Source organism: Mixophyes fleayi, chromosome 12 (genome assembly GCF_038048845.1).
Source record: "Mixophyes fleayi isolate aMixFle1 chromosome 12, aMixFle1.hap1, whole genome shotgun sequence".
NCBI lineage: Eukaryota > Metazoa > Chordata > Amphibia > Anura > Limnodynastidae > Mixophyes > Mixophyes fleayi.
In genome coordinates, this window is record NC_134413.1 from 33,821,576 (window position 1) to 33,841,093 (window position 19,518).

General features: G+C 38.7%; 1 protein-coding gene across 1 annotated transcript in view; it reads left to right on the forward strand.

The window, feature by feature from the left end:
- TYRO3 (TYRO3 protein tyrosine kinase) overlaps positions 1-19,518 on the forward strand; it is a 155,206-nt gene that overhangs the window by 121,664 nt on the left and 14,024 nt on the right. The window contains exons 16-17 of the mRNA XM_075192721.1: positions 1,702-1,811; positions 17,929-18,088. Of these exons, the coding sequence (XP_075048822.1) occupies positions 1,702-1,811; positions 17,929-18,088 (270 nt within the window). The remainder of the gene's footprint in view (positions 1-1,701; positions 1,812-17,928; positions 18,089-19,518) is intronic.

Consider the following 19,518-nt stretch of genomic DNA (forward strand, 5'->3'; position numbering starts at 1 on the left):
TGGGGATTTATAGCCTATACAGAGAAATAGTTTCACCTCTATGTATATCTAAGCAAAGACATGTTGAATAGTAGTTGGAATTTAAAACAGTGCTGGCCTAATAGCTTCTATAATAAGTTGCCAATAACAACTAATCAGATTCTAACTTTGTCAGTCTAGTACAAAATTGATTAATGGGAGCAAATGTCAAAATAAAGTATAATACAATGTAATCAAGAGTGGGCGCTGATATATACCAAAAAAGCAGCCTAAATTACCATAGAAGGAGCCACCAACTCCTAAACAGATTTTGAAACAAATATTTGGTAACTTACAGCGCTAGATGGTTCACACATATAGGAATGCCAGCTCCATACATAGATAACTGTAACACAAATAAACAATACATAGAGCAGTAAAGTCCCAACAATTAAATGGGGGTCTCTAGATGTCATCAAACATGATCCCGCTTCCAAGTGTGTCCAAGAGGGCCAAATATTGGATAACCACGTGAGGGAATCCATTTTGTCAGCAACCAATTAATCTACCAGTATGTTTTCTATAGTGCAAATAAAAAACAAGCCCTTTTGCCAACGGTAACCTCATATATAGGGGTAGATTTATCAAACCTTCTAAAAAGGAGAGTTGTGGTGTTGCCCATAGCAGCCAATCAAATTCTAGCTATCATTTTCTAGAATGCATTAGATAAATGATAGCTAGAATCTGATTGGTTGCTATGGGCAACACCACCAACTCTCCTTTTTAGAAGGTTTGAGAAATCTACCACTCTGAACGTTGAGGCTTTCACTTTTTTTTTTTTATCAGCCCTTAAGAGTTTTAACAGTGTAGAAGTGCTAACCATATGCAGCAGTCAGAGAACAGAAAGATAGGTTACATACTTACAATACTCTATTTAGCCTCTAATATAGACTCATCACAGTGTAGATCCTCAGAGGCCTTTTTTTTCTTTTTTCAAAAAATGGAAAGTCATTGTATGGTAAGTATCCTCAGATGAGTAGTTTGTCCAAGCAGTTGATATTAATGGAAGGAAGACATCTAGAATGTACACCGTGAGCAAACAATACAAATCTCCAGAGCCCCTTTTGTGGTTCTGCTTACAGAATGAACTTATTTAATCGGCATGTCATCCGATTGTTTTCACTCCATATTGAAATTGTGTTGATCGTTCACGGTTATAGCATTAAAAACAAAAGTTAGAACTGCATCTCGTGCATTAGCCTTTTATATAATTGTAAACATATTGCACTAACATTAAAACACATATACAATACATAACAGTTCCCCAGCTGCGGTGGGATTTGATGTTCTACTAGACTGAGAATAATGAAATAACAGAGAAGTAAATTATTTAATCCCAGATGAAAGCGCTCGAAATTCCCAGAGTTCTCTCTGCTAGATCGTCTGTCCCACTGTTCAGTTTATTACCACCAACGCGTTTCACCCCTCATAAAGGGATATTTTTCAAGGTTCTTCCCGATGGTTGACTGTTGCACCTTTGTGTGAGATGTGTTGGCCTTTGGCTATTTCTGTTTCCATTTTCCAAGTGTGTGATGGAATCACATGAATATGTACATACTTGCATATGTGTGTTGCATGTAAATGCAAAGCCATCTCTGTTGCAATTTATGACTTAAAACATTGTATTGATACCTTAAATGTATCTATTGATTTGCCTAATGGACCATATTTATTTGTCCACAGACACTGCCTGTACAAACCTTAATCAGGTTCATGATTGATATCTGCAGCGGCATGGAATATCTCAGTGCAAAAAACTTCATACACAGAGATCTTGCCACCCGCAATTGCATGTAAGTACGTGAAAAACCCTGATTTGACGTTCGGCACGGTAGGCTGAGAGGTGGTGCTTTGCTTGAACAGCATGCAGTTTGTTCTTTCATTGGCAAAAAAATAAATTAAGAGATTGAGGAAATTTTAACAGAAGTTGGAGACTTATACATTTACATGATTTTCTGGAAATGGAATTAATTGTGCAAGGTAGTGTAACTATATTCTGTTTTGTGTTAAAGGATCAGCCAGGAAAATAAATGATTTGTTTGAAAGAGGTGTGTTTTGATCAGTGAGGGGCAACATGAAGTAGTTGGATGGCCATAGAAGCAGCCCTCTAGCCTTCAAAGGGGCCATACACAGGAAGGAGTGCACAGTGCATTTATTCCTCCTTCAAGTATTCTGTGTGACCTTCCTGTAATGTGGAAAGGAGGTCACGTGATGCAGAAGTCAGCTGCCCCGTTCTAATAAGGTTGGGAGCAGCCGTCTATGAGAGAAGGCTAGGCCGCATGTTGCCCACAAGTGGTTTAGAAGATGAGGCGTTTTTTAGAGCACAAAGGTTGTGTGCCTACAGGCTCCTGCATATATAGATACAGGCTATGCAATGTTGTTAGTATAATTTTTCACAATTCGTTCAGCAGGAACTGTTTGTTCAGTTGGGTAATTAGTTTGGTCATCCCTGGCCAAATTGCACATTTTATTGAATCTCTGAGTAGAAAAAGAGCATAACCTCTGTGGGGTACACACTTAAACATGATTTATTTGATACCTTTTACTGCATAATTATTGTGTATTTGCCCAATTTACAGAATGGAGAACAAAAGTCAGTGTGCCATGTGCAAACATTTAGGAGCCCTTTCTGTCAGTGACACCGGCTTTGTAGTTCTCTGGGTACAATAAATATTTGGAAGCTGTGATTTCTGCCATTTAATTGTTGCAAATCTCTCAGCTTCGAAGCAGTTTGCACATTCAGATGGAACCATAGGTGCAAAGGAACGGCTTGGCTGTGGGCCCCCTGGGCCAGTCCCATGGTGGACTACCTTGGGCTGGGTCACTGGGCTACCTGCATTTGTTTTCCTTTTAAAATGTTCCTGCTTTATTAAAATCCAATCTAGTTCTAATTCTAACCGCTCCTTCATAGTGGGAGCTGATGGCAAGTTTTATAACTGTCCACTATGTATATATATATGTGTGTGTGTGTGTGTGTGTGTGTGTATATATATATATATATATATCCATGTGTCCATCTGTTCCGCTTGGTTCAAACTCGCCTACATCATATAACTATTTATGCTGTGCAGCTTTATCTTTTGTTTTGTTTTTTGTTTCATTTGTTTTATTTCATTATACTAGGTCTTTTGTCTAAACTCTACAATAAAAATTAAGTGATTTTAAAAAAAAATGTTTCTAATAGGCTGCTGAGCGGAGTCTTTCCCCCCTGAGCTAATATTTGCCAGTTAGCACCTAGGAATGTGTACTCCACTTTTCTAGTACATACTTGTTACATGCTGTTTTTTACCTACGCAATGCAAGATTAACGCACATTTAGTAAAACTAACTTGTGTATTTTTAGACCTCTGTAATATTGAATGCATTTTGAGATTTCAGCCAGAGGTAATGTACTAATTTATTCCTTTGCAGTGCTAACAGCATATGGCATTGTGAAGCACAATTAATCCATATGCCACAGAGATAAAAATGTAATGTTTGTTGCCTGCAGCATAGGAGCTGTAAGGGCCATATTTACTGAAATGTGGCATTCCATAAGGCACCATATGGCGACTCATTTGCAAGGATCTACTTCTGCGTTTTGTTTGATACATATGGCTGAACTCTGCAGCTTTGTTACATAGATTTGATCCTGATATTCAGACAAGGTTTCTGACTAGCACTCTTAACCTTAGTCTATGACACAGATACTAGAAAAATCCAATCTCTGCCATCAGATTCCCATGGTGTCAAATTATGTGCGTATGAAAAACATAATGTCGATGGGAAGTGAGGCACAAATGGCGTTTCAGAAAACACCAATCTCTTGTCTGAGACAAGTTGGCACAGGAACACATGCCATGCTGATGACTAGAACAGCAAATGTTCGATGAAGAGCAGAGAGAGGAAATTGGCTGCCTGGAAGCCAGTAAAGTCATTAACCCTCATTTGTGTCTGTTGCCCAGAGCCATGCTGTGCAGAGGGCCCCAGCATGAACAGTGCACCTGAACCCGTAGCCCTGTCCAGATCATTCAGTTAGCCTGGAAGATTGTCAAGCCCTGAAGCTGCCTTTTGGTTTAGAACACAAGAATGTTCCAAAACAATATCAGATGTTTCTAGATTCTGAACTGGTTAAATACAGTGGAATGAATGTGCAGCATTTTTACTCTCAAACACATTCACTCTTTTAGAGGCAAATGATACAAGTTGGCTGTTAAGGTAAAGTTTATTGGCTTATATAAAATGATCCCTGTAATACGAGTAGAACAGTTTGTTATCTCCTCATTAATTTGTTTAGCCGGAAGGCATGTTTTGCAAGATCTTTATTTCTTTGGAAGTAAATATTTACCAATATGTCTTGAAAAAAGCGCCCTTCATTTAATGGGAAACTCAATTTAAAAAGGAGGGGGGTTTTTTCTAAGGAAGTCTGCCAATGACTAACTTTCTTGTGATGGTCCCTTCCCTGGCACTATTTCACCGCCCTCCGTATCTCCACTAGAACGCTGGAATTTCTTTAGAATTGGACCCTTCTTGTAAGATTACTATGGTTGTTAACTAGAGGTGTGCACTATAATCGGAGCCTGTTTGGATCGCTGTGGTACCTGGTCCATCAGAGGCACTTTCAGTACACTCGCCCTTTAAATTCTATCTGCTCCTGTAAGGCTCAGAAAAGGGCACTTTTGAGGGAAGTCCAATGGCGATCGAGAGGTGAAGTGTAGTGTCCCTACATGTACGCCCCACTTGACTGCTATTTGATGGGACATAGTAGTGGAGGGTGGGTAAGGGAGACTTCCTTAGGAAGAAAATGTAATCATTTATTAATTACATACCTACAAAATATATACGGATTTCATTAATTTTCATTGCTATGTATTTTAAGAGAGCTATTACATCTATCTTATATTATATATTCCAGCTGGATTTTATAAACATGCCCAATAACAATCTAACTGATTTTGATCAGATTTTAATTGGATTAATTATTTATTTTGGCTCCACATGCCAAGAGATGTCTGGGCAGTTTGGTTGTTAAAACCCCCCCAAAAAACCAACAAATTAATCCACCTGATTACTCCATGCCGAGTTAGCTGTGAATGAAAAGTAAAAACACTATTGGTTAAACCCCACATCTATTTATAAATGTGCATATATTTTATATTGCTTTATATCAAATATATTCTTATTCTTTCCTGACTGGAGGCTATCATCTGTATGTCAGTGGGACTGTATTACTCTGATTAAAAACTAGACAGTGTTTTATGTAAAAGAGGTAAAAAAGACTGCCCTTGAATATTTTTCTGCAAACAGGGAAGTTTGTTTATTGATTCACGTTGGCGATTGCTTGTGATGGCAATGTATACTAAAACTTATGCACGCTTTTGTTATAAAACAGAGCTCTACAGAAGCTTAAGGCAAGATACTTATATTGGCTTATGCCCATGTGTCAACCGTTTGTATGGCCATTTCCCTTTAGATTGTAAGCTCTAGTGCCCTCGTCCCTCCTGTTCTCATCACCTATAACTTGGTTAGGTAGTTCCCAAGATTAGGGGCAGCACGGCAGAAGCCTTGAAGGCGAGCATGGGAGGATGTAACGAGAGGTGAATTGAGGCGGAGGTCAGAGGCGGAGCAGAGTGGCCGGGTAGTATGTACCTCGAGACAAGGAGAGATGAGAGCATTCTTGAAGGCTGAGGGGAAGATACCAGTGGAGAGAGCGAGAGGTTAAAGAGGTGAACAAGGAGGGGACAGGATCTAAGGACAAGTTGTAGAAGAAGAGGAGGAGAGAAGAGAGATGATCTCAGACACAGTTACAGGAGGGTAGGAGCCAAGGTTGGCAGAGCGTGTGATAGAGAGGGCAGGTGGGGGGAGGCAAGTCTGACAAGAACAGATATCATTGCAAGTAGTCAATTTTGTCTTTTGAAGTAGGTGGCAAAGTCAAAAGTGAGGATGGTCAAGCAGGGAGGAGATTGGGGAGGATACAGTAGAGAAATAATGGTAGCAAAGAGACTTTGGGGTTTACTTGACAGGGAGGAGATGAGGGATGCAAAATAGGTTTGTTTGGCAAGAGCAAGGGCAGAATAGTAGGAGGAAAGGATGGATTTATAGTGGATGAAGTCAACATTGGAGCAGTATTTCTACCATTGAGGTTCAGAGAAGCAGGAGCACTTTTGGAGGAATTTAGTAAGAGGGGAGTGCCAGGATTGGGGCTTAGATTGGCAAGGATGAAGGGAGGTGGCGGGAGCTGCAGTTTCAAGGGCAACAGAGAGTCTGGAGTTGTAAAGAGAAACAGCAGCATTGGGACATGATAGGGAAGAAATGGGAGCAAGATAAGGGTTTCGAGAGTGGACGCAAAGATGATGGGGTCAATGCTGTTGATGGAACACAGTGTTCTGAGCACCTTTGGATGGAAAAGTTGGGACAAGGGGTAAAGAAAGTGTAAAGGAAAGGAGATTGTGGTCAGAGCAGGGGAAGACAGAATTGGAGAAGTTGGAGATGTCACAGAGAAGGGAGAACACTAGATCCTGGAAGTATCCATCAACGTGGGTAGTGGAAGTTGTCAATTGGGAGAGGCCATGGCAGAAAGTGAGACTGAGGAATTTAGAGCCAGCAGTAGTAATAGGAGAGTCAGTAGGGATGTTAAAATCACCAATGATAATAGTGGGAAGATCAGAAGGGAGGAAATGGAAAAGCCAAGCGGCAAAGTTATCAAGAAATTCAGAGGATGGGCCAGGGGGACGATAGATGGCCGCAGACACGAAGGTGGATTGGGGAGAAGAGGCGGATGGAGTGAACGTCAAAGGAATTGAAGGAGAAGGAGGGTTCACTGGGAATAACACTGAAGGTGTAGCCAGGAGACAGTAGGACACCTACACCACCTTCTTGGCAGTCCCCAGGATGGGAAGTGTAGTAGAAGGATAGCCCTTCGTGGGAGAGTGCAACAGGGGAAGCAGTATCAAAGGGGGAGATTCACGTTTCTGTAAGGGTCAGGAGACCAAAGAAATGGGAGAAGAAGAGGTCATGAATGGGAGTGAGTTTGTTGCACACACATCTTGCGTTCCAGAGTGCACAGGACAGGGGAAGGTGAATAAGAGGAATCAGGGGAATAAGGTTGGCGGGATTGGATGTTTAGGGGGGGAAAGGGTGATTATGTGGTGGAGGCAGGAGTAACGGGATGAAGGGGATAGGCTTGGTCTGTAGTATGGAGTAGTGATGTGGGGAGCCATGAGGGGAGTGGGTGGAAGTGTTGAATGCAGAGTAGTAAGGTACAGGAGATGTAGTAATTGAGACCTTGCAAAGTCATGAAATAGGAGAGAAAAAAATAAAAATAAACATTTTGCATGGAAAAGACAAATGAGAGTATGGCAGAAGGAAAGGACTGTGACAGGTTACAAGTGAGGTGAGAAATAGGTGAGAATAGGACAGGTGAGTAAAGTGAGAGACTGTAGAAGTAGTAGGAGAGTGAAGAGGAAGAAAATATGTAAAAGAATCAGCAAGGCAATGTGAAGTAGTTAGGACAGCAGAGATAAGGGATAGGTAAGAAACAGACAAGACAGTGGCGGGGCAGAAGTGGAGAGGGATTATACAACATTAGCCACAATGGAAGGTGCACTGAGGCTGCTGTGTATGAACAGAGTGCAAGGGGGAACAAGGGGAAAGCCAGTTAAAGATTGTGGGTAAGTGGAGCAACAAGTGTGTTTTGAAGGTGGGAATACGAGCAACAGTATACGTGAAACCAACAAGTCATAATAAAACAGCAGCTGCAAGAATTAAGGTTGAGAAACGGATCAGCAGGGTGTGTGCAGGCAGTGCACAATGCAGGTGGTGGAGGATTTCAGAGCTCCCAGATGATTGTTGAATGTTTTTCTCATGTAGCAGTGTTTTCAGGTAGCATATTCTCCTTTTGTTCTCCTCTTGTTCTCCTCTTGTTCAACTCTTGTGTAACTCTTACTATGTTATCTAAATTTTTAATAGACTTGTAAAAAAATCCTCACTTAGAAGAAATCCACACTTGCTGACACAGCCTATCAGGCTTACACAGCCTGTGACTGATGAAATCTTGGACATCCAAGATACAATATCCTTACATTAAATATTGTACAGAGAGAGGACTATATGATTTAATAAAAGAACCATGCAAACATGCCCTGCTACCAGATTGAGAGAACAGAATTTCACTACTTAATTTAATTTGCAGATCCGAAGCTGTAGGAGATTGCAGCCAGTAGCACAGATGGCTTCATTTTTTCTTTTTGGAGAATTTGAAGGGCCAAACAAGCATTAGATGTCCTTGCATCAAAACTATAAATTTGTCTTACTGCCTTCCGTGTGGACATTATGCCAGCAGGCTTTTACATAAGTACTCGCGTACTGGGCAGTGCCGCTGACTAATTCACGTAGGACTCTTTTGTTTTAACTGATTAATATCAATTTCTGCACATTTATAGAACATAGAGTAATTTATATTAATTATTGTTATGTAACCATATTAATGCATGTTGTATTCTGTTTGATATTTTATTAAGAATATCTACAAATACTATTCAAGTTCGGGATATCCATTTGTAAAATAACGAGTTCCTATGAACTGAATTATTATTATTTTTTTTAAATACAAATATTTGGTACAGAATTCCTAAAATGTGGAACAAGTAGACACAAACGCAGAGCATATATGCAGTTGCTACGTTACTCAGCGAGCCTGGAAAATAACAAAGCAAATAAGCCGATGATTGTTCCTAGACAGAGATATTCTTTTATTGTTATTTTGTTAATACTGTTATTATAATTATATGTAGATTATTAATTCTACATTGAGTGAGGTCAAGTTTTAGAAATTATATTTGTTTGATTATTTGGTTTAAAAAAACAAACAAAAAAAAACCTACTATCTACCTGATGACAAGTCCTCCAGATTTATTTTCCAGTTTGCTATACGATTTTAAATTTAATTGTGATTCACAACTGAAATGTTTCTCAAAATTCAGTAAAGTGACATCTTTTCCATGACTAACTCACGCATACTTTGTTTAATTTATCATTACAAAAGCAAATTAACTGTATTCTAACCATATGTTTCATTTCTCATCTGTTGGCTAAAGCTATTTTACCTTGTTGTCTGGAAACATCTATTTTTCCCCTTGCTAAACTACAGCCCTGGCATAAAAAGACTTGTGATTTTGTTTTTATGCTAGTTTCTAATTTACTTTACACAGGTTAATATACTGTTGCTTGGCAACCGATAAGCTCAGTGTCAGTGAGGCAACACTAAGCAATTCTATGTTTATGTACTTTTAGTAGTGATTTAGGTCATATGTAAGCAGTAATTTTGTGGGGCAGTTTCGCCATTGCAAAATTATTTTAGTTCTTCCTTTTTTTGCAGGTCAATTGTTTCTCCAGATTAAGATTATTATCAAATAAAAACCTCATACGTTTCGACGAACTAGACTTTATACCATTTAGAGAAGCACAAGATAATAAAATTTCAGCAATTGACTTTATCTAAACTGCCCAGACAGGGAAAATACCCCAAGTCACTCCTCTCCACCAAAGTTAATGGAGTCTTGTCTGCTCCCTTCCCCATCAAGTGGCAGAAGATCTTATTTCATTCTCACTTTAGATTCCTTTTTACTAATACAATACGAAACAATGACAAAGGGCTTGTTATTTAAGACCCCATAAGGTCGCAGCTTATAGCAACGCCTTTGTTGTTTTTTGTTTTTATTTGACTACTGGTAACACCTAATCTTATGAAGCAATTTCTGAAAATTATCAGAATTCTGCATTTCATAATTCTGATAACATGTATTTTAAACCATACACTGTTATACTTCCCCATGTTATCACTGATGTGCCAATGATAATACAGTGTAAGGTGCAAATATGTCAACACCTATTCTTATAAATTAGGGTTTCTGCACCAACTATTCTAGATGTAAAAGGATATATCTCCTTAAATATGCATGAGCTCCTCCTTCTACTTATAACTATTTTACAGCACGTTAAATCGGCTGATATGTCCCCCACACTCCCTTGACCTTATACGCTTTTCAGGTGAATGTGGCAGTAGGACTGAACGTAGACTCTCCAGTTCCCTTCTTCTGTATCTTATCCTCTCCCTCTTCCATTCCCATACCTCTGGTTAGTTAAAAATATACCAGTAAAAGCAGAGGGAGAATGTGACCTGGAATTTTATTAACCTTATTAGTAACCTTCCTATTCCAAAAATGAAGAGTACAAAAATATATACAGTTAACAAAGAAGCAGCACTTGTCCCTGTACAAAGGGTGAATAGTAGGTCTTTGGGTAGATAAGATCAATGTTGAAATGAGTTGGAAAATACAGATTTTGCTAAAGTAGAGCGAACAAGGGTTAAAACATATTTTGTAATAATATTGTTATAGATAAAAGAGATTCGAGATATGGTGTCTCCTTTTCATTATTAACTACATTAATAAACGTTATATTTTAACTTGTATTAACCATTTTTCTTTATTTTGTAAGCAGCACTCAGCAAATGGGACAGATATGCGCTTGCATCCTTATTGACTGTCCTTGTTAATTCACTCTTCTAATTGCAAGCGTTACAAAATAGCATTCATGTGGATATCCGCTAACTTTGCGATAAATAACAATTTACATTTCTCAAAATTAATTTGGGTTTAAAAAAACACTTTATGTAGAGATGCTCAGGCTCGATTCCCTGAGAACTGAACCCACCCGAACTTAGCAGATCCGAGTGCCGAGCTGGCTCGGTACTTTCGCGTGCCCTCAGAATTAAAACCGAGTCAAAACGTCGTTGTTACGTCGTCGGATCTTGCGAGTTTTGGATTCTATAAGTGCCACCCTCCACGGCGATCCAGTGCCATTTCACAGAGAGACACAGAAGGGGTAGTACGGTTCTTGGCAGTCTCTAGTGCAGTTGGTCAGTGTCATAGGAAAGAAAGAAAGGAGGGGTAGCAGTGTTTTTCAACGTCTCCAGTGACATTCTACTGTGTTATAGCTAACACAGAAACAGGACAGCTCCATTGCGAATTGTCATTGCTGAAATAGAAATAATAGGGCTGGCAGTGTTCTTCAAAATCTGCAGTGACATTTTACTATGTTATCAAAATGGATTCACAGCAGTACACAGAAGACATGATAGTAATCCCTCTAAATCATCTGCTAAAGCCTGTGTTAAAGTGCATAGTGTTTTTAAGTCGGGGAAACAAAAATGTAAAAAAAACACCTTTACCTTGGTAAAGAAAAAAAACCTGTAATCCAGGCAGAAAAAAATAAAATTGCCAACATGCCATTCTACACACACAGTGGCAAGGAAAGATTGAGGCCTTCGCTTTTCTCTATGAGTGCTAGTTCTATAACTGTCACTGAGGCATCTTCTTGTAAGTTCTGTCATGACCAAGCACGACCTTGTCATTCTGACTCCAAAAGTGGTGTCCAAATACTTTTATATGTAAAAGCCGAGATGAAAGAAAATAATAAGGCATTAGAGGAAAATGTCCTTCTTTATGTGCCGATAAAGAAGGACTCTTCTTTATGGGTACACTATAAAAAAGGTCAGGCTTACTCATAGCATTCGTGGATAGTCTCCTCAGGGATTTGTGGCACATAGCACAAATTTCTCTGTAATCTCAAAATGGCTGGTCATAACGGGCTGAAATGTATTCACACAAAATGGTGGGTGGCAAACTCACTTCTCTCTATTCAGCAGCTTTATTTTTTTCTGTAGTCCTACAACTTCTGACAGCAGTAGCAATTTTTTAGCTCAGCAAACATCTATATTACTTGAAGTAGGTCAAACTCAGTCTCTCAAACCTAACCACCCTCTCTCCCTAATCTCTATTGATCTTGCAAAAGATATCTTAGCCTAGCATCAGCAAGAGCATAACACAAATACACATCTTCAGGACTCCCCACACTACTCCTAATCTCTTCATTCCAAGAGTAGTATATTAGCCCACCAGCCAATAAGTGATATAACCAGCTATTCTTATCTGCAGTTCCTCCACTCCAAAGCTCCTTGTTTCAACTCCCCTGCAATGGCTGTTTACCATTCTGTCCCAAATGACAACTTCAGGCTTCTATTTTTTCTTTCTTCTCAGTATCTCTCTCGCTGTGTTGCTGCTGCCTCTCTCTGCTTCAGCTCTGTTTTCTCTCCTCTCAAAAACTTGGTGTATTCGTCCTTCAGCTTCTGTCTTCACAGGCTTCTCCCTCAGATTTTTTCCTCACATTTCCCCATATTTTGGCGCCTTTTTCTCTCCCTTTGTGTAGGCATATACACGGGGCTGGCTTAACTTCTCCTCTGGCATCTCCCCAGCAGCAGTGGAGCTTGCTAGGAGATGCAGTTTTTTTCCTACCCTGGCATATACACAGTTGCACAGCAGTGCCTGTGTCACATATTTATAAAGTTTAGCAATATATTTCTTTGCATAGGACATGCATAGTCTTCATAAGAATCTCTTGAGCTTTGTCGGCACTATCCTCCACTAGCCTGAAAGATAAGCTGCTGGAGAGTCAGTTTTGTGAGTCTTATTTAAACATTAATATAGCATAGTCTGGGATTAGGGGACATTCCTATTCCAAGTGCATAAACGTTCCCAATGCTGTGTGATATTTTCCACAGGTATTCATATGGATAATAACCATTGCCTTTAATCAGCATAGTTTATAATGGATGCAAATTATATATTTAGTTTGACTCTAATGATCTCTAGCATTGATTACTGTAGATATTAAACTGAAAGACACCTCTTCATACATAGATTCATCCAAGTCCTCGAATTCCCTTCCATTTCATCAGGGCTTTATCTGAAGAGGAATTAATAAATAGTGAAAATAGCGCTTCTCTTAAGAATGTAATTAAGGCTGCCTTGTATTACAGTACCAAAATATACTATAGGCACATTTGAATGAAATGTCAGGATTAGTAGCAGTATCCGGACTGCTAGAATTTCAACCATATACAATATTTCTATCCCTGGCGCCACATCTTACATTCAAAATAGTCCAAATAAGATATAAAATATATTTCTGTATTTTATTCTCAAATATATAATCAATAAAAACATCGGCATATGTATACTATGTCTCAGTTCATTACAATCGTCAGTGAAATGTTTTGAGTCCTTTTTAAAAAATATTTTCCTCAGTTGCGTGAGTACTCGCATTAATCCTGGCTCTGATGTTACTTCCATAGTTGTAAATAGTAGGTAATCTATAATATAAATGCTTAGTGGCGTGTGTTAGTCTGTCTGTCTGTGTGTGTGTGTGGAAAAAATAAAACCAAGCTGCAGCGCCACCTGCTGGGCGGAGTTATACACTGACCTACTAAATTCTTAGTGTGTGTGTGGAAAAAAAAATTCAGAAAGGGCTGAAATTTGGTATACTAAGATGTTTTTAATTTGTTAATTTAATTTCTTAATTGTTAAAAGTGTTTATAAAGATTTAAAAAAAATATATATATATTTTTCTTGAAGGAGAAGTGACAGTTGGGAGTGGTTGGTGGTTGCCGGGGGTGACAGTGGGGAGTGGTTGGTGGTTGCCGGGGGTGACAGAGTGAGAGGAGTGTGATACTCAGGACCGCTGAGAGAGATCCCTGTGTCTGGATAGATGTGGCGATGAAAATGAAGGATGAGGTGATTGAGAAGAATGATGAGGTGGTGACATGTGGACAAAACCACGTTAAAAAAGGGCGCTTACGTCGGGAAGTAACGCTCTTCCCCTGAGGAGGCCTGGGCTATGGCCCAAATGCATGACAAGAACCTTTTTAACACCTTAAGTAGCTTGATTTGACTAGAATGCATGAGTATCATGCACGGGTTAACTTGTATTCAATCTTCTCCTTAGCTGGTAGTGTCCTAACACAGTCCTTCGGCAGGTACGGGCTAAGGACACCGCTAACTACATGCTGTCCTTACTTCCTAGTTGCTTGGAATGCATAAGCGTTCCAACCCCCGAACTTCCGGTTCCATGGCCAGTTGATCGTTCTTTAATTTTTCTTTCAGTGCCACCAAGGCTTCTTTCTGGCTTGGCTAGTATTAAAGCTTATGAATCAAAGTCTGTGTCCTTGTGTGAGTTCCCATTCAACACCAACGCGTTTCACCTCTACAGGCTTCCTCAGGGATTGAAAATTTTGTGCGAGTTGATTTCTTAAATAATCAGCACTCTCTGACGTCAGTGTACACACCTCCCTACATCAGTAAGCACACCTGCAGTATACTGACATAGTGCAATCAACCTATGTACTTAATTAGATATATTATCCATGCATAAATTGTTTGCATTGTACAAATAATATACATCCTCATGCAACATGATACTAGACAGCATATAATTATAGAAAAAAACGTTTGTCTAGGCATTAACGCTTTTCTAAAAATCTCCCGAACTCAAAATCTAAATTCAATCCTTTTGGTGCCAGAATGGAGAGTTCAAATATCCATTTTGCTTCCTCTTTCGATATTTTAATCCTATAATCTCCTTCTCTCCATGACTTTTGGGTCTTTTTTTTATACCCATGAATTTTAAACTTGAGGGGTCCGCATTATGCTTTTTGGCGTAGTGGTCTGATACACTGTGTGTTTCAACTTGTTTGCATACGTTCCTACAGTGCTCACTCAACCTCACTGTCAAACTCCTAGTAGTGCAGCCTACATAGTGCGGCCAACATACTGTAGGCTGCACAGACGTTCCAGGAGACACACCACCTCTTTAGTGTCACGTGTAATTTTATCTTTCACGGAATAAACTTTTTTTATTTTAATTTGACAAATTTTTCTACTGGTTTTGGATGTTAGTGATTTTACATGCTTGACATCTATGGCAATGATAAAAGCCTGTTCTTTTGTCATTCAACTACGTCCCTTCTTTTGTGGGTTCTTTTGATGGAATTGCACTTTGCACTAATTCATTCTTTATGTTCTGACTTTTTCTATAAATTACTGATGGTTTTTCTTGAATAATTCCTTGTAATTTCTCATCTTTCAATAAAATAGGCCAGTATTTCTCTACAATTCTTTTCAATTTAATTGCCTGATCACTATATTGGGTTATTAATCTCTCCTTCTAGATCTTTCTTTCTAGCCGTTTCATTTTTACAGGTCAAAGGTTCTTGTCTGTCCATTTTATATATTCTCTCAAATTGCGCATTAACATTCTCAGATTCTTGGAACGAGAATATAATTCTATCTCTCACTTGACCTGCTTTTGTTATATACTCTGTATCTTTTGAGCAATTCCTCTATACTCTTAGAAATTGCCCACTTGGGATGTTTTTTTTATCCAATTCTTATGATGATTGCTTGTTGCTAATAGATGGTTATTACAATCCACCGTCTTTAAATAAGTTCTTGTTTCCAGTTTCCCATTCTCTACAAAAATCTCTAAGTCTAAGTAATGAACTTTGTTATTACTGATATTAGCTGTAAATATTAAATTTAGTGTATTGGTGTTAATATATTCCACACATTCTTCCAATGTTTAAAATTCATGGGTATAAAAAAGACCCAAAAGTCATGGAGAGAAGAAGATTATAGGATTAAAATATCGAAAGAGGAAGCAAAATGGATATTTGAACTTTCCACTCTGGCACCAAAAGGATTTAATTTTGATTTTGAGTTGGGGAGTTTTTTAGAAAAACTTTAATGCCTAGACAAACATTTTTTTATATAATTATATGCTGTATAGTATCATATTACATGAGGAAGTATATTTGTACAATGTAAACAATTTATGCATGGATAATATATCTAAGTATATAGGTTGATTGTACTATGTCAGTAAACTGCAGAATAATCAGCAGGTGTGCTTACGGATGTAGGGAGGTGTGTACACTGACGTCAGAGTGCTGATTATTTAAGAAATCAACTCGCACAAAATTCCCAATCCCTGAGGAAGCCTGTAGAGGTGAAACGCGTTGGGTGTGAATGGGAACTCACACAAGGACACAGACTTTGATTCATAACCTTTAATACTAGCTAAGACAGAAAGAAGCTACTTTGTGAACTAGGTGCCGTTAACCGGAAGTTCGGAGGTTGGAACGCAAAGTGCGTTCCAAAGAAATTGACCAACTGTACATTGAGCACAGATAGCGATTTTTCTTCACCTGGATTTATTTGAGCAAACTGATAAAAAACAATATCTATAGTCAGAAGCCTTGGTGGCATTGAAAGAAAAATTAAATAATGAGCAACAGGCCGTGGAACCGGAAGTTCGGGGGTTGGAACGCTTATGCATTCCAAGCAACTAGGAAGTAAGGACCGCATGTAGTTAGCGGTGTCCTTAGCCCATACCTGCCGAAGGACTGTGTTAGGACACTACCAGCTAAGGAGAAGATTGAATATTATCTACTATTTACACTGTAAATCCTGGCTGTGATGTTACTTCCATAGTTGTAAATTTTACAACTATGGAAGTAACATCACAGCCAGGATAAACGTGAGTACTCACGCAACTGAGGAGGAAAACATTTTTAACAAGGACTCTAAACATTACACTGACGAGTGTAATGAACTGAGACCTAGTGTATATATATATGCTGATGTTTTTTTTGATTATATAGTACTACTTGAGAATAAAATACATAAATATATTTTATATCTTATTTGGATTATTCTGAATGTAAGATGTGGCGCCAGGGATAGAAGTATTGTATATGGAAGAGGAATTAAGTTCATGTAACGTTATTTTATACAATGCTGGTACTGTTTTGTGTTGTTTTTGTTTTGTTTTTTTAGTAAAGCCCATCTTCCTCTAGTACATCGCATTCTAATTTAACTCCAATCAGTCCTACCAGCAACCCTATTGCATGTCTCAATTGCAAGTATCTAAAAAACATTACTTTTGGAGATTGACGTGACAAAAAGGTTCCTTCCCAAAATAATTGACCATGATAGTTAACGCCTCTTCTGGACCAGTTCTCAAAACATTACTGCTTTAGCAGTTCTGGCAATTTATGGTTTCTTTATAATGGATTGTACGGTAACCATTTCCTCTTATCTGTTCCCCTGGTATATGATTGAGGGGTCTCTTTCCGTGCCGACAGGACTACCTTCATTGATAATGCACACACATTTGCTTCCATCTTTATACATTAAGCTAGTCAAGAGCTTCATCAGTGCCTATCAGTGCTGGGTTAGTTGTTTTTACTAACCAGAAGAAGTAAGTTAATTGTGCCACAAAGTAGTAAGTCTAAGATGTGGAAGAGCAAGGTGCAAATTTATTCTTTCTGTTGTCGCTCTTAAGGTATCTGCTAAGCAGGCAGGGAAAGATCATCATAGAAAACTAGTAACTAAGCTATCATCCCTGTTATTATAGGCTTTTGGCCATTGTAGTGGTGAGGGTCTGTAATAACTGTGGCAGATATGTCATTTTATTTATGAATGTTCAATTAGCAGAGAAAAAGCAAACAATAAAACACATCTCATTCACACTATCAAATGCAAATTAGTGTAGAAATGTGGTTTTCTATGAAAACAATTTGTCTATGCAGGACACCTCTGTATGTGTGACTAACTCATTAATGCGTCACAATGGGTACCACTTTAAATATATTAGTAAAATAAACCTTTCTTAATATCTCTTGATATGATAATATATACACTGTATATATCTTTAGTTCTGTGCATTGCTTCTAACATTTTGTAATATATTGTGAATGTTGATATTTATTTGTATCGCTGTCCTTTTAGTTAATGCAATTATACATAGAAATGTGATTCATTGTGCATGGTATCCTATTCCTGCATATGTAAATGAGCATTTATTTGTGTCATCTTTTCCTGTAAAGACACACTAGAGGATAAGGGGTTAAGTACGATCTATACACTGCCCAAATGCAACATGAGTACCATACAGAAATGTATCTGTTCTGATGTAAGGACTTGAATGTATAATATCAGATCCATGATGACTCATTTCCTGCAACACTTGTCTCAGGTTACATGAGGATATGAGGGTGTGTGTCGCAGACTTTGGCCTCTCCAAGAAAATCTACAGTGGGGACTATTACCGTCAAGGATGTGCATCCAAGCTTCCTGTAAAGTGGCTGGCATTGGAGAGCCTGGCAGACAATGTTTACACCATGTACAGTGATGTGGTGGGTGCTTCATCCTGGAATTAAGTATTGTTACCTTGTACATTCAATAGAAAACATGGACGCCTGCATGTTGGGGATATAAACAATGTTTGTTTTGCAACAATCTAAGATTTGTTAAAATAGAATGTCCAGCTCTGTATTCATACTTCCTGTCCCTCCTTATTTCCTTCTTGGCACTATTTGGTTAGATATACACCCAGGTGCGGGCCGGGGGCCGCACAGGCGGGTGCATCACATGACACGGGATGCGGCCGCGTCATTGATGACGCTGGCGCGCGGCCGCCTGGCCCAGCCCAGCCCGCTACTGTATATACCTCAACATTTATAGCAGCAAAGGGGGATACTGAGTAGTAGTGGAAACATGCAAACGTTTCCTTCCATTGAGGAAAAGGCTACATTATTTCTTGGCAGAATGTGGCAATGCTGAAACCTGCCAGTGGTTCCCATCTACAGGGCATCAAGTTATTGGCTATTTCAGAGTAGGTGAAAGTACATAGTGTAAACTCCAGAGTATCAGATCTGCATTTAGGAAACCTGTGAAATAGACATATTCTATTAAATATGTTATATGAATATAGGTATTGTGGCAAGTGTAGCCATTCCCCAAGACAGTTCAGTCTGAAATGGCTGTGTACCGGGCCGCAGTGTGGGGAGACAGCTTTACACAGACATACAGTGTAAACTCGCACAGGTGGAAGTTCTATGATTAATGCTTGGGTGGAAGTTGGGTATATAAGTGTGTGCTTTTGTTTGGGCCGGAGCGACCGATGCCTAACTAGTGGACCGGTGACTAGACAATGGGACTGTGTTAGTCAGAGCTAGGTTTTGTTTGTCTTATGGAAGAAAAATTCATATTTTCTGCTATCCTGACAAAATAAAAGAAGAATTGTGAACTGTGTCCTGTCAAATGCCTGGAGTCCTTATCACAGTATCAATATTATTATCACCCACTAGTAGAAGACAGGCAGTCTGACATTTCCAAATAAAATTGCATATATTTCTTAATAGCTGTTAGTCCTTTAAAAAAAAAAATGTCCAATCCAAACCCCAGTCTGACCCTACACCGAAACCTTAAGTGAAACAGGTGTATGATTTATTAATGTACAACAAAATCCATGTGTGATTGTTACAAATTGTATCTTCATACCGGATCAACGTATGCTTTAGGAATAGTGGTCCTTCTAAGGACAACTAATACCATTTTTTAATATCCCAAACCGATTATAAAGTAAAATACATTTTATAGAATCTGTAATCTTAAATACTTGGTATTTTCCGGTTATGTTTTTTTTTTCTTTTTTTAAAATATTGTAAATTACAGTTTAAAATTACCCACATATTTTCCTATGTTTCTTCTGCCATTCTCATACATTTTGTATATCAGCGCTTCTCACAGTGCCCATAGGGGAAGACACTTGGTGATTATGAGC